General features: G+C 36.4%; 3 protein-coding genes and 1 non-coding gene across 6 annotated transcripts; 3 read left to right on the forward strand and 1 right to left on the reverse strand.

Moving 5' to 3' along the window:
• Positions 1-472: 472 nt before the first annotated feature.
• CtBP (C-terminal binding protein) lies at positions 473-11,718 on the forward strand. 3 transcript variants are annotated; one of them, XR_012846255.1, is made up of 8 exons: positions 1,341-1,722; positions 1,851-2,010; positions 2,076-2,582; positions 2,641-2,865; positions 2,920-3,048; positions 3,119-4,026; positions 11,183-11,242; positions 11,301-11,718. XR_012846255.1 is itself a non-coding variant. In XM_075820281.1 (6 exons), exons 2-6 carry the CDS (start codon positions 1,968-1,970, stop codon positions 3,490-3,492), a joined length of 1,278 nt encoding a protein of 425 aa, XP_075676396.1. In that variant the 5' UTR covers positions 473-625; positions 1,851-1,967; the 3' UTR covers positions 3,493-4,166. The 3 variants fall into 3 exon arrangements, 2 of the variants coding, with proteins under 2 accessions (XP_075676396.1, XP_027198335.1); XM_075820281.1 differs by lacking the exons at positions 1,341-1,722; positions 11,183-11,242; positions 11,301-11,718 and adding an exon at positions 473-625 and having other exon boundaries at positions 3,119-4,166; XM_027342534.2 differs by lacking the exons at positions 11,183-11,242; positions 11,301-11,718 and having other exon boundaries at positions 3,119-4,166.
• Positions 3,831-6,531, reverse strand: LOC113792621 (complex I assembly factor Egm, mitochondrial-like). The gene is made up of 2 exons (XM_027342531.2): positions 4,572-6,531; positions 3,831-4,518 (listed from the first exon to the last, which is right to left on the reverse strand). The coding sequence occupies exons 1-2, from the start codon at positions 6,312-6,314 to the stop codon at positions 4,222-4,224; spliced, it is 2,040 nt and encodes a 679-aa protein (XP_027198332.2). The 5' UTR covers positions 6,315-6,531; the 3' UTR covers positions 3,831-4,221.
• TRNAR-UCG (transfer RNA arginine (anticodon UCG)) lies at positions 6,610-6,700 on the forward strand. The gene is given in 2 exon segments: positions 6,610-6,646; positions 6,665-6,700. It is a non-coding gene; the product is annotated as a tRNA-Arg (tRNA).
• LOC113792622 (complex I assembly factor Egm, mitochondrial-like) lies at positions 6,859-8,998 on the forward strand. The gene is made up of 3 exons (XM_027342533.2): positions 6,859-7,124; positions 7,182-8,604; positions 8,672-8,998. The coding sequence occupies exons 1-3, from the start codon at positions 6,925-6,927 to the stop codon at positions 8,972-8,974; spliced, it is 1,926 nt and encodes a 641-aa protein (XP_027198334.2). The 5' UTR covers positions 6,859-6,924; the 3' UTR covers positions 8,975-8,998.
• Positions 11,719-13,160: the final 1,442 nt, after the last annotated feature.

Consider the following 13,160-nt stretch of genomic DNA (forward strand, 5'->3'; position numbering starts at 1 on the left):
TCATCAACAGTGTCTGAATTGTGCTTGCTTGCAAGGTTGGCAGGCAATGTTTTTTCGTTCATTCATTCATGTCTGAATGGTTTACGCACGAAACAGGACATGTCAGATTTGATTTTTGTTTTTTCTTTGAAGTTTGCAAGACATTCTGCCTTTGGGCCTTTTTTGTTCACTTTAGGAATTGATCCAAACAAAATATTTATTTTTGGTCAGAAAAAACTTGCTCAACAAGTCGGTGGATCGAAGGCTTTCAATCGATTGTCATGTGATGATTTTTTGATTGAGTGACAAGTGACCTTTTTCTCTTTAGTCAGAATGATAATTGTCATTCAATCGGAAATTGATCGAAATTCAAACATTTTTTCAATTAACATAAATGGACATTAGATGGCGCTTTGGGTCATTCGAAAGAATTGATCATGCCCATCACCATCATCATCGTTAATGATCTTTGTTATTATTTGGCGAGAAAGAAATTACCAAACAAACAAAACAATTATTTCAGTCAGTCACTCTTCACTGTGTGTTATAAATGTTGTTTATTGTTGTATTTGATTAGTTGTGCTTTGTATTGTTTGTATTACTGTATTATTAGCACCCTCAACATTATTATTTGGAAGAAAATCGGGTAAGAATGTTTTTGTGTGAATGCATTCTGTAATGGCATGAAATAGAAATGGCGCCAATATTAATTACCGCATTGATTTTGACTATTGCTGGATCAAGGATATTCACATTGCATTTGATTAGATTTTTTCCTTTTTGTCAATTAGTAAACAAGTGACAATTTTCTCTCATCTAAACGATGTTGCATGCACGTTTACACATGGTAACCTTTTGATATCCCATTCTCATCTGATTAGATCAATCGATCGATGTTTGTCAGTCTGGTTCATTTGTTATTTATCAGAATCCTTGAACTTGTTACATCAACAGATGAATCTAAGCTAATCTCTAATCATCATTATCCTTATTTTTCAAAGTTACTCGGAAAAAGTCAAATATCATATCTATCCAATTCCCAATAATATTCGATACACGTGCTGTGCGAATGAATGAGGTATCGTCATCACCATCACCCAACAATGCGCGCGTAATGGCGAAAAAATGGAACAAAACGTCACACCAACACGAGAATACCACTCCCTATTTTGTTTGTTCATAGATGACGTATTGTTGTATGTGAATAAATGTCGCAGATTTTCTTTGGCCGGCACCGTTTTGTCGAAAAATGTAGCGAATTTTATTCATTAGTGTATGCCACTTCTACTGCAAACATAATAATTACGTTCGCCTTGTCTGGTGTTGGATTTGCTCGTTTTTTGTTATGTTGTGTTTGTTGCATTGTTTGTGTGTGTTTCTCATCCACATCTCTCTCTCTCTCTCCCAATCGTTTTCATTGTTGTTTCATTTCGGTGGCGAGAATTGGAAAGATCGAAAAAAGAAAGTGTGTTTTGTTTTTGTGAGTGCAAGATAAAGATTTTGCCGTCGGTCGCTTATTTAGTGATCGCTTAATAATTAGTTGATTACATGTCACCAGCGATTCATTCATCCTCGATAGCGATTTAACGAATTTTGATTTTGCCAAAAAGATTCTTCTCAAACATTTATCATCCAACAACTTGAGTGTTTGGTGTGTGAATCATATATATAGCTGTATCGTCATCATTATCTTTATCGTGTTAAACAAGAGAAAGAATCGATTCGAATTCAGTTGAATAGCCGGTATGTCAATCAAGATGATGATGATGATGACATGTGTTGCGTTTGATATTTGATTTGATGATTACATGCTATCATTTACAATTCATTATTGACACGTGTGTTAATTGATTTTTGCCTTATTTAAACAGCCGTGTTTGTTTGGTCATCGGATAATATTGATAAAAATTTGATTGAATTGACCAATCAATCAATCAATCAATAGCAAAACAACAATAATTTCAAATACCCAGTGTAGCCGAGGCAGCATGGACAAGAAAAAAACGCTGAAACGAGCCAGAATCGATTGCAGTAAGTTGTATTGATATAATGAATGTATATGGATTATGGATTAATGATTGTTTTGAATGTGTTAGTTCGGGGACCAAATATATCGAATGGTCCGTTACATTCACGACCCTTGGTGGCTTTGCTCGATGGCCGTGATTGTTCGGTAGAGATGCCCATATTGAAAGATGTTGCCACGGTGGCATTCTGCGATGCTCAATCCACTCAGGAAATTCACGAAAAAGTTTTGAACGAAGCTGTCGGGGCCCTGATGTGGCATACAATCAATTTGACCAAAGAAGATTTGGAAAAATTCAAAGCACTTCGAATAATAGTTCGCATCGGTTCGGGCATCGATAATGTTGATATCAAAGCAGCCGGTGAACTTGGTATCGCCGTCTGTAATGTGCCGGGTTTTGGTGTGGAAGAAGTTGCCGATTCTACCATGTGCCTAATTCTTAATTTATATCGTCGAACGTATTGGTTGGCCAATATGGTGCGTGATGGGAAAAAATTTCAAGGTCCCGAGCAAGTAAGAGAAGCCGCTAGTGGATGTGCTCGAATTCGTGGCGATACTTTGGGAATCGTGGGCTTAGGTAATGTTGAGCTTGTTATGGTTGACTAGTTTGATTTGACTGTTTGTTGTTTGAACAGGTCGAGTGGGAACTGCAGTAGCGTTACGAGCGAAAGCATTCGGTTTCAATGTTATATTCTATGATCCTTATCTATCGGACGGAATCGACAAATCACTTGGTTTGAATCGTGTCTACACTTTGCAAGACCTTTTATTTCAAAGTGATTGTGTATCATTGCATTGTACTCTTAACGAACACAATCATCATCTCATCAATGAATTTACAATCAAACAAATGCGACCTGGTATGTTCATTCATTCGTTGATTGATTTATTGTTAATCTTTCACCCACAAACAGGAGCTTTTCTCTGCAACACTGCTCGTGGTGGTCTGGTCGACGAAAACGCCTTAGCTGCCGCACTCAAAGATGGCAGAATTCGGGCTGCTGCTCTCGATGTTCACGAAAACGAACCCTATGTTAATCACGGTAAATATTAATAGATTTAGAGTTGTGTTGAAGGGCTTAATGAAATGTTTTCTATTGACCAACGAAAAAGGTCCATTAAAAGATGCGTCCAATCTGATCTGTACACCGCATGCCGCCTGGTATAGTGATGCAAGCTCTACTGAACTTCGCGAGATGGCTGCAACCGAAATTCGTCGAGCGATTGTGGGCCGCATTCCAGATAATCTACGCAACTGTGTGAACAAAGAATATTTTACCGGCGGTGCTTATGGCGACAGTATGAATGGCTCTAGTTCTTATAATTACACTGGTCCTATTGTTCCTCATTCGACCACCGTGGAACCAATGCCAAATCCTGCATTATCCAATTCCACATTGACACCTTCACATTCGACGCCTCATTCGACCCTTCAAGATACTAATAATCATATTGCAGCCAAAGCTGAAAGTTCAGAGGTCCATTGAAAACCAACACAACACACACACATTGCAGAAGCCCAAAATCAAAACATAATGATGATGATGATGATGAGCAGTAAACGCTTACCTTTTTTGTTATTATTTTTATCCATTCACATGATGTGTCATCGTCATCGTTGTTGTGAGCGCAGAAAAAGAAAAAAATCTATCAATTTTTTTTGGAGAAAAATATCGTTCATAATATACACGCTCTATTATAATTGATTGATTACAAATATCATTGTCATTTATTGTTTGTTCACACTACCACACAATTTATCATGATCATCACCACCATCATCATTGGCTAAGAGAGATAACATAACATACCACACAAGACACGATAACGATTTAGATTTTATTATAATTATCATCATTATTACAATACACACAATGAGATATGTGGAAAAATGTATTTAATTTCATTCATCAACAATTCCGATTCCGCAACAAACAAACAAAAATCATCAACCGAATATCATCATCATTCATTATTTTAGGAAAGACTGAATGCAAACAAACAAAACGAGAAAACAAATTGTGAGTAAGCTTTAAATTAATGAATTTTCTTTTTTAGTGTTGTATTTGCCCATTTCCTCTCTCCAAAACAAAACAAAATGATTGATAAGTGTATCCCTTTTCTTTTTGTCTTATAAATACATTTTTTCTTTTGACGTTGATGATGAATTTGTTTGTTTGATTTGCTAGACCATTGGAGTAAATCTGGTTTGATTATCATTCCACTTGAAATAGTTTGGGAAAGTAACCGCGTTCGGTCATATTTGTTTCGAATATTGTTCGACAATAATCATCGTTGTTGGTGAGGGTTCTTTTGTCAATTTCGTCGAATGTTTGCAAATGTTTGAGAAATAATTGTTTACAAACAGCCATGCAGACCTCTTTCTCCGAATGGCCATTTCGTATTCCATAGCAGAGGGCATGATTGGCACGAGACAGGCATGATATCATTATCTGAATATCCATGGCCATTTCCACTAATCGATTCAGATCGAAGTGCTGTTGGTGCATCTCCTGAAAATGATAATGATTAATGAGTGTGATTCATTGATTCGAATTTGACTCACTTCCTTATGAAGGGTAGAAATATAATGCATCGAGAATTGCAGCAAAATGATTAAATGTTCAATCCAATCACAGGCAGTATGGAGATTATGATGAACATATTTGGTCATTTCACGCGTCAGAAAAGTTTCGTGTTTTCGAAGTTTTCTTTGTCGAAGATAACGTTGAATGGAATTGATTGGTCCTTTTTCGATAAATCTTAATCGATTCAAAGTCATATCTTCAAATGTTTTATAATATTTGGCGGCGTTTTGGGCCAAAAACATTCGATTGTTGAGTGTAGAGTCGAGAAAGGAATCCAAATAATAGACTAGATCATGAACAGTGGATGAAAAGGGATAACGAGAACCGAACAAGGATCGCAATTCACTAATCACATCGTAAGCATATTCCACAGTTTTGGTTTTGGCCGTAATGGACTCGGCGGCCAAATCGGCACCACGTTCAAATGAATCATACATAGCAGCAGTCAAATAGATCATCGATTCCAGGCCATAAATCTGACAAGTTGAACGGAAAAGCTTGTATTGAACCAGTTCACAGTCAGTCAGACCAAGTCGATTGTTGACCAGATAAGCATAGGTATTTTTTTGTAGTTGTTTAAGTAGTCCTAGTAGAAATGCTGATACAGCCAATTGTCCGCAACCTTTTACATTGTTGAATTCGGCAAGATTCTTGGTAGCATTGATTACTTCGCTCGAATCACGCATCAATTCAATGTCTTCGAAGCTTATTCGTTGATGTTTGATGGCCAGAAAATCGGCAGCATCCCGTTCGATTTTTACTTGATCGGCCGGTACTAACAATGCAACAATTCCCACATCGTTTTGCAGTTGATTGACACCTTGTACTTCAGTGTAATCATCGGTTTTCGAAACGATCAAATAATGCGAATAGTTGCCGTCGATAATATTGTTCTTTCGACCGGAGATGACCCACGAATTGAAATCATAAGTCAAACGAGCTTGACTGGACCAACTGGCCACTTTGATATCGGTACGATCCGAATCGAAATCTTCGTCGAATGCAAAGGCGATTTTGGAATCACTGTTTGCAGCCACCGATTGCATATGATGATTGGTCGATCGACTTAATGCATAATGAACGATGGCATTGCGTTCGATCAACGGCACTATGGTTTGGATTGCTTCACGAATATTGTGAAAACTGGAAAAAGCTTGCTCTCCAATGTCGAATCGACTGCTGCTCGAATCAATGTTGAATGATTTAGATAAGCGTTTTTCGAAACGACTTTCGCGATCTTCTTTCGTGCCGAACGGAAGATTTTTTTCCACGCTGGCCCCAATAGCTTCGAATATGAACATCATTTCACTGACGCTCAACTTATACAGCGAATTGTAATTGAGAAGATTTAATGTTTGTTCATCTTTTTTGATTCGATTCCATGTTGTTCGTACCATTTCATATTGATCACTCATTTCCAGAAATTCTTTACGGGATCGTAGCAGAAACGGAAAACTCAACAGATCACAATCAGCACGACCGATGAAAAGATTATTGAATGATGATCCATGTTTTTCGTATGTTTCGATTCTCGAGAGAATATTCAACGATTTGATCGGCACCGGTTCCAAGTGAATATCGCCCACCGTTTCAGATGATGTTGTCGTTTCATGTTTTTCATCGGATTTTGTCTTGGGTTCGAAAACTGTATTGCTGGACGAGGAAAGCCATCGACGATAATATCTGAGATGATTAAATCTGAATTTAGTATTGATCAACATGATGATGAATGTTATTGATATCAATGTGATCACTGATCATCACATGTGCATTAGTTCGAGTGAATGGCCAATGGATGGCACTGACTGTGTGATTTTTGTTGGATTTTTTTCATTCAGGCAGATTCTTGCCTGGGTTGATTGTTTCTGGGAATGAATGGATTTGTTGGATTGTCATTTAATTTAGTTTTTTTAAATTGGACAGCATTTTCCTATAAAATCAACAACAATCAATGTGTTTAACATAGAGGAGCAGTACAGTCGAGTGGTGATTATCACTTTCGAGTGTTAGCCGGAGGTCGGCGTGGTGCAGTGGACAGCATAACTGACTTCGAAATTAATTTCTGAAGCTGATCAGGAGGTCGCAGGTTCGAGTCCTGCCGTCGACGACCGGGTTCCCTCATTTTTTTGCAATTTTGCAAATTGCTCATTGTTAATTTATGTAACCAAATTAAAAGTGACTATATTTTTGATGGCCAAAGCAAAATGATCATTTTTTGAATTGATAAAATGGCACGGAAGTATCATCGCTTTGATCGATTGAATGCCCGTTCATAGACAAAGTGATGATGTTTTTATTTTGAAAACATGTGTGTTGTGTTTACGAAATAAAATGAATAAGCTAGTCAATGGTTTTCGATGCAATTCCGGCCTAAGAATTCATTGGGTTCGATTTTTGACAAAGAATTGCTGTTTAAACAATGAATTCAATGTTAAAACCATCGATATCAGATCTTCGTTGCAGAAGACAACTAAATTTGAATCGTTTGTTTTTCGATCATTCTTCGGTGAACTTGATGCCGATTATTTGAGGTTAGTGACGAAGGCATTTTGATTATGGCGAAAATTATTTCAAAAAATTTCATTTAGTTTTCCGAAACTTGTTGAAAATGACGAGGAAAGCCGAATATTGAATCAACAGTATCAATTTGTTCAGGAGAATTTTATGGATCTATGTTCGGATTCAAATCGATTGAAACAGTGTGGGTTTTTTGAACTTTCCACATTAACTGAAACGGAAAAAGTGCGATTGTTTGAGGCAATGGGATCATCGTTGGAATTCAAAAAACGACAGCCAAATGAATCGACTGGAGAATTGATAAAATTGGATCAACTTTCTGTAACTGATTGTTTTCTAACAAGTTATAAAGAGAAGAAGAAATTTCTGAAAACAATCATACCTTTATTGATTCGAAATTCAATCATACTGAACACCATTCAAAACACCAGCAATGACAGTTTGCGTGAACAAATAATGTCTGATTTCAAAAATATACGCATCGCATTAGCATTCAATGAACCGAACGACACATTCATGTCACCACCGTATCCATTCTGGCAATCGACTGCTCATTTCGATTCGCAAACAAATAGTTGGCTATTGAATGGAAAAAAATCAAGAATTCCTAACGATGGTGGTGATTATGATTATTATCTTTTGTTCTGTCGCATCAAACAAAGCAATGATTGTGGTATCGGCTCATTTCTTATACCGACCGAACAGTTGAGCATCGAGCCCGATGGAACAGATAATTACGGAACTCGATTTGAATCGATTACGTTCAAAAATTTAAATGTAACAAAAGACGATTCGGAAGTGCTGATTGATAATCGGGCAACAATGTTGCTCAATATGAAAGCATCTGGTCATTTGTCGATATCGGCTATTTTGTTGGGCATTATGAAGCAAGTATTGAATAATGTGATTGTAGTGAATAATCAACAAGCATCAACATTATTCACCAACCATGTTACCCGATTATCGGAGATGATTTATTCACTGGAATCGGTTCTATATTTAACAAGTTCACATTATGATACATTCGAATTGAATCAAATCGATCTATATCTGCAGGCTATGGTTGTCAAAATTCTGGCAGCCGAATATTGCGAACAAATGGTTCGATGGATACGACTATATTATCAACCACGGCAATTATCGCGGATTGTGTCGCAAGATATGAATGACGTGATCAATGTTGTCAGCAGTGTTCTCGATACACCAACATCATTACGAATGTTATTGGCCAGTTATGGACTTCGTAGTGTGGGTCAGTGGCGATATGATCTTCTAGTGAAACTACGTCTGAATCGAATCTATCCGATAAATTATTGGAAATATCAATTTGAACGATACAGGAGAAGATTTCATCTTCGCTACCCGCAAGCTTATGATGGTTTCAATGCATTGCAGACCTTGCATCCTTTGCTCAAAGATTCGGCCCACCGATTGAAGCAGGTTCTGGAAATTGAAAACAATATGGCCGATAATATTCTGCGAATATATGGCAAGGTTGTTGCAAAAAAATTTGATTGATTGTATGTTGAATGTTGAATGTTGTTTTTTGTCTGTTTTACAGGAATGTGTCAAAAACCAGATTGACATGAATCGATTCTCATCGATAGCGATGAATGCATTTCAAATGGTTTCGGTTATATCACGAACCAACGATAGTTTAGGTCGACAATCCCCACTCGCATCACAGGAATTGAAATTGTGTGAAAACATTTGCCGAAAGGCCCATCAAGAGGTAATCGAATTGGAAAAGCTGATCGAAGGCATCGAAGAAATAAGCGAAGAAAGAAGAACGAAAATCATTCATCAAAGTAATATGAGATTCGATGGATATTTTGCCCGTCCTACGTTCGATCGTGTTGTCTGAATAAAGTGTAAAGTTATCGAATGATCAATGATTATTTATTGTGTGTGTGTGATTAGTTATCATTTCATTATTTGATTCGTGAGCAATGGATTCCATTGACAGGAATCAATCAATTGCTTAAGTATCTAACCTGTCAGCCAATCATCACCTATAGTGGATTTGGCACAAATCTCAGCTGGATAAAAAGGGCTTTGTATTTGTATTTGTATTTGTTTGTTTGTTTGTTTGCTTGGTCATTATGGATTGAAAATGATTGATTGATCATGCTAAAGGGTTCATCACAGTTGAGGGATGCATTGGATGACACCTCATGATTATCCATGTTTTGCATGATTAAAATTGATAATGATGTTGTTTGAACAGATTGGAAAATGATCATTATCCAACTTGCAATGATTCGATCATCACCTCAGCACCCAACAACAACAAAAATGAATTGGTTTCGGCCATGGTTAGCGGACCCTAATGATAAAAATCATACGGCCAAATCATCATTTCATCAGCCAGTTGATCAATTGGATAATGATAATAACAATCAATTAATATTGTATCATTACTATTATTGGTTATGGTTTTCCATTCACAATAATCATCAGCATGGACAGATCGAGACGACCACCCGACGCTTGCAATTGAATGGAAGCATTGCAAACAAAGACAGCAACAAGAAACCATGTGTGAAAAAATTCATTTGCCACCTATGCAGCAATCGATTCAATAATCGTAGCCAATTGACAAGCCATTTGCGAACCCATACCGGTAATATTTGTTGGAATTGCATTGATCATTGATTTTGATTGTGTGTGTTGTTGCTCAGGTGAACGGCCATTTCGATGCGATTTCGGTGATTGTGGCAAATCATTTACGCGCAACGAAGAACTGACCAGACATCGTCGTATTCATACCGGAATACGTCCCTATCAATGTGGATCTTGTCCAAAACGTTTTGGTCGTAAAGATCATCTAAACAAACATGAACGTATCCACCTTCGTGGTCGTCAAGTTTGGCCTGCGACTGATTGGCACGTTTCTCAACCGCGATCAAATTCATTTGCGAATGAATAAAGCAACTTTGTTCAATGTTGATATTTTGATTGTTATGTGACATTGCATTTTGAAAATTGAAAAAATGAAATAAATAAATTCCATCAGTCGAATATGATTGTTTGGAAGAAAAACATTGTTACATGTTATGAAATGTATTAGAAAATGAATTGTGGCCTAATTGACAACAATACAAACCAAAACATTCATTAAATGAATTTTCAAGGCGAACTTGGTGGTTTTTGGTTTCGATTGAAAAATGTCAAAGTGGACATTGAACATTGGCCTTTGTCTGATGTGGATGATTGTGATTGAAACATGGATTGTAATGACACAAAGAAGGGATCAATACCTTCCAAAACCCATTGCAAAAGATGTGAGTATTGATTTGAAAAGGAAAAATGAATGAATAATGAATGTTGCATTTTACAAAACCAAGACAATCTGCCAAAGTTTCCAGCAAAATAATGATAGCCAATTGAATATACTGGCAATTGGAATAACGAGTGATGGATATTTTAGATTGATAACCAAGAATAACCTAAGTTATGTTTTGCCAGCTTATGTACTGGATACGATAAATAAAAAATTACATCTTATAAGTTGGCCCCAACCACTCGGCCTTCAATATCCACAATTTATCCCATTTTATGAGGCTATTAAGAAAATCAACTTTCATGTATGGTTTATGTTTGATCAAGAAAATGATTGGATTTGTGTAGCAACTGATTACACTCAAACTCAAGCTGCCTTCAATTATGATATCAAGCATAGAAGTGCAATAAAAGGATGGAGCTATAATGAAACTGATTCAATTGTACTTTCAGCAGGCGCAAGATTCCGATTCTATATAATACATCAACAAACAACAAGTCTTGGAATTAGTCGTTGGCATAGTGCGAAACCAATAAGGAAAACCATCTCCATAAAATATTTTAAAGCTGGTTATGAATCAGTCATTTGTTTTGATGAATCTGGTGAAAATATCACCATAGTAGGGAGTTATGATTTGCCTTCATATTGTAAGAAGCCTGTTCAATGGAAAATATTGACAGGTTTTGTTGTTGATGGAAACTTTTATCTATTTGGTCATTCCTATGTCTATGTATTTGAGGAAAAGGCCTATATTAATGAAAAAAAATTGTATCCATTTCAACAAATTAGGTATGATTCTTTCTTCCAATGTATGGGCATTATTGAAGATGCAACTTGCCAAAAAAATTTGTAAGTAATATTCAAACTCATTTTGATTGCTGGCTCAAATCAATTATTTTTTGTCAAGATTTATGTTGGGCAATTTTAGTGATAATAATGTTAATGGTGATATTAATGATGATAATATGGTCAATATTCTTCACTTGTCGTCGACGTCGTGCTCGTCAACAATCAATGATAGCTGAAAAAACAATGAATAGTAAATATATTTTCTCAAAATTATCGACCAAAAGAAGTAAGGCTTCCAGTTTACAAAATGGCACTGCCCAACCATCTGTTATGGCGGACAATCAAGCAGCATCTTCCACTGGATCAAATTGTGTGGAAAGTAATATGATTAGCAACACTAGTGCCAGTCGATCAAAACGTTCCTCGAAACGATCGCCAAGCAGTCGTCGTGCTAAATCAACCTGATCCGGCCTTGGATAACATTTTGATAGCAATAATATTATTAAGTAGTCTAATAAACCATTATTTATTGTTTATTGTTTTATTGCTTAATGAGTGTATGTATGGCGATAAAACATGACTTATCGTTGATTGTTGGAATGAATGGATCAATTTTATCAATTTTTCACAGAGGATTTTAGAAAATTCTTTGTTTTGATCATCCTGTCGTTTATGAAAAACGCCAAAGAGCCCAGCGTTGAAAAGAGCATGTTGAAAAGGAAAGTTGTCAATTGTCAACTTGACTTTGCAGTGTGAGCATGTTGACGAAGTGATGATGAAATGAGAATTGTTTATGTTATGCATAGAATTAAGAATTCTTTTTTGTGTGATTATTCTGTAACGAATTAATTGTGATATAAATCAATGAATGTTTATTGATTAGAAGTTTTTCGATAAGTTTTCCAAAAAAAGTTTTTGTGAATTTTCCTTTTGATGTTGATCATTTCATCATCGACTCAGTTTCTATTTGTTGAGTGAAATTTTCTAAAAAATGAAAAATCATTCCCCAAAAAAATGAACACGATGAAAGTGTTTTGTTACGAATTCGATTCATTAATTGTAACACGAATTAATGAATGTCAATAATTGGAGATTTTCCATAAGTTTTCTAAAAAAAGTTTTTTTTTCTAAATTTTCCTTTTTGTGTTCAGCACGCGCATTTCATCATTGACTCATTTTTTTCGAACAAAGTTTTTGAAAAGTGCAAAATCATTCCCCAAAAAAAGTGAACACTGCGCATATTGTTTACATTTCATCACTCGCTTTTTGTTTGTGGTTTTCAACAATCAACGTGGAATTATCCGAATATTTTTTGGCTTTGGATCGAACAAATGGTTCTTTGTCGTATTCCAAATGATATTGTGTGCTGATTGTTTTGTTGACTATGAAATATCATAACGTAGTAAACAAAGTGGATAACATATAAGCCCGGCAGTGCTCGCGCCTCGATTCAATGAATTCGAAATGCGTTTGGGGCAGAATATTGCCTACATGACCACTGCCGGGTGTTTGCTATGGAATTGATATATATCACTATCAACAATGAACAAATCAGCAGAAGAATATCAATTGGAACGACAAAAGAATACCAATATCGAAAACAATGGTGCACAAGTGGATCCAGAATAAAACAATTCTTCAACTGGAATCACGAACCTTTAACTGAGCAATGCAGACGCAGATAAGTAATTGATAATTGTTATTTCTCTTTTTCATGACTTTTCATAACTATGCATACGAAATCTCCGCATCTTATTAGGGGAGGGAAGGTTCGTGAGCTGCTTTCGCTCAGGGGGGTTAGGGAGTTAGGTTAGGTTAGGGAGTTAGGTTAGGTTAGGGAGTTAGGTTAGGTTAGGGAGTTAGGTTAGGTTAGGGAGTTAGGTTAGGTTAGGGAGTTAGGTTAGGTTAGGGAGTTAGGTTAGGTTAGGGAGTTAGGTTAGGTTAGGGAGTTAGGTTAGGTTAGGGAGTTAGGTTAGGT

The sequence above is a fragment of the Dermatophagoides pteronyssinus genome, unplaced genomic scaffold (genome assembly GCF_027571235.1).
Source record: "Dermatophagoides pteronyssinus isolate colony J.1.1.1.1 unplaced genomic scaffold, Derpt_VIB-CSIC_2022.12 sq0006, whole genome shotgun sequence".
NCBI classification, from domain to species: Eukaryota; Metazoa; Arthropoda; class Arachnida; order Sarcoptiformes; family Pyroglyphidae; genus Dermatophagoides; species Dermatophagoides pteronyssinus.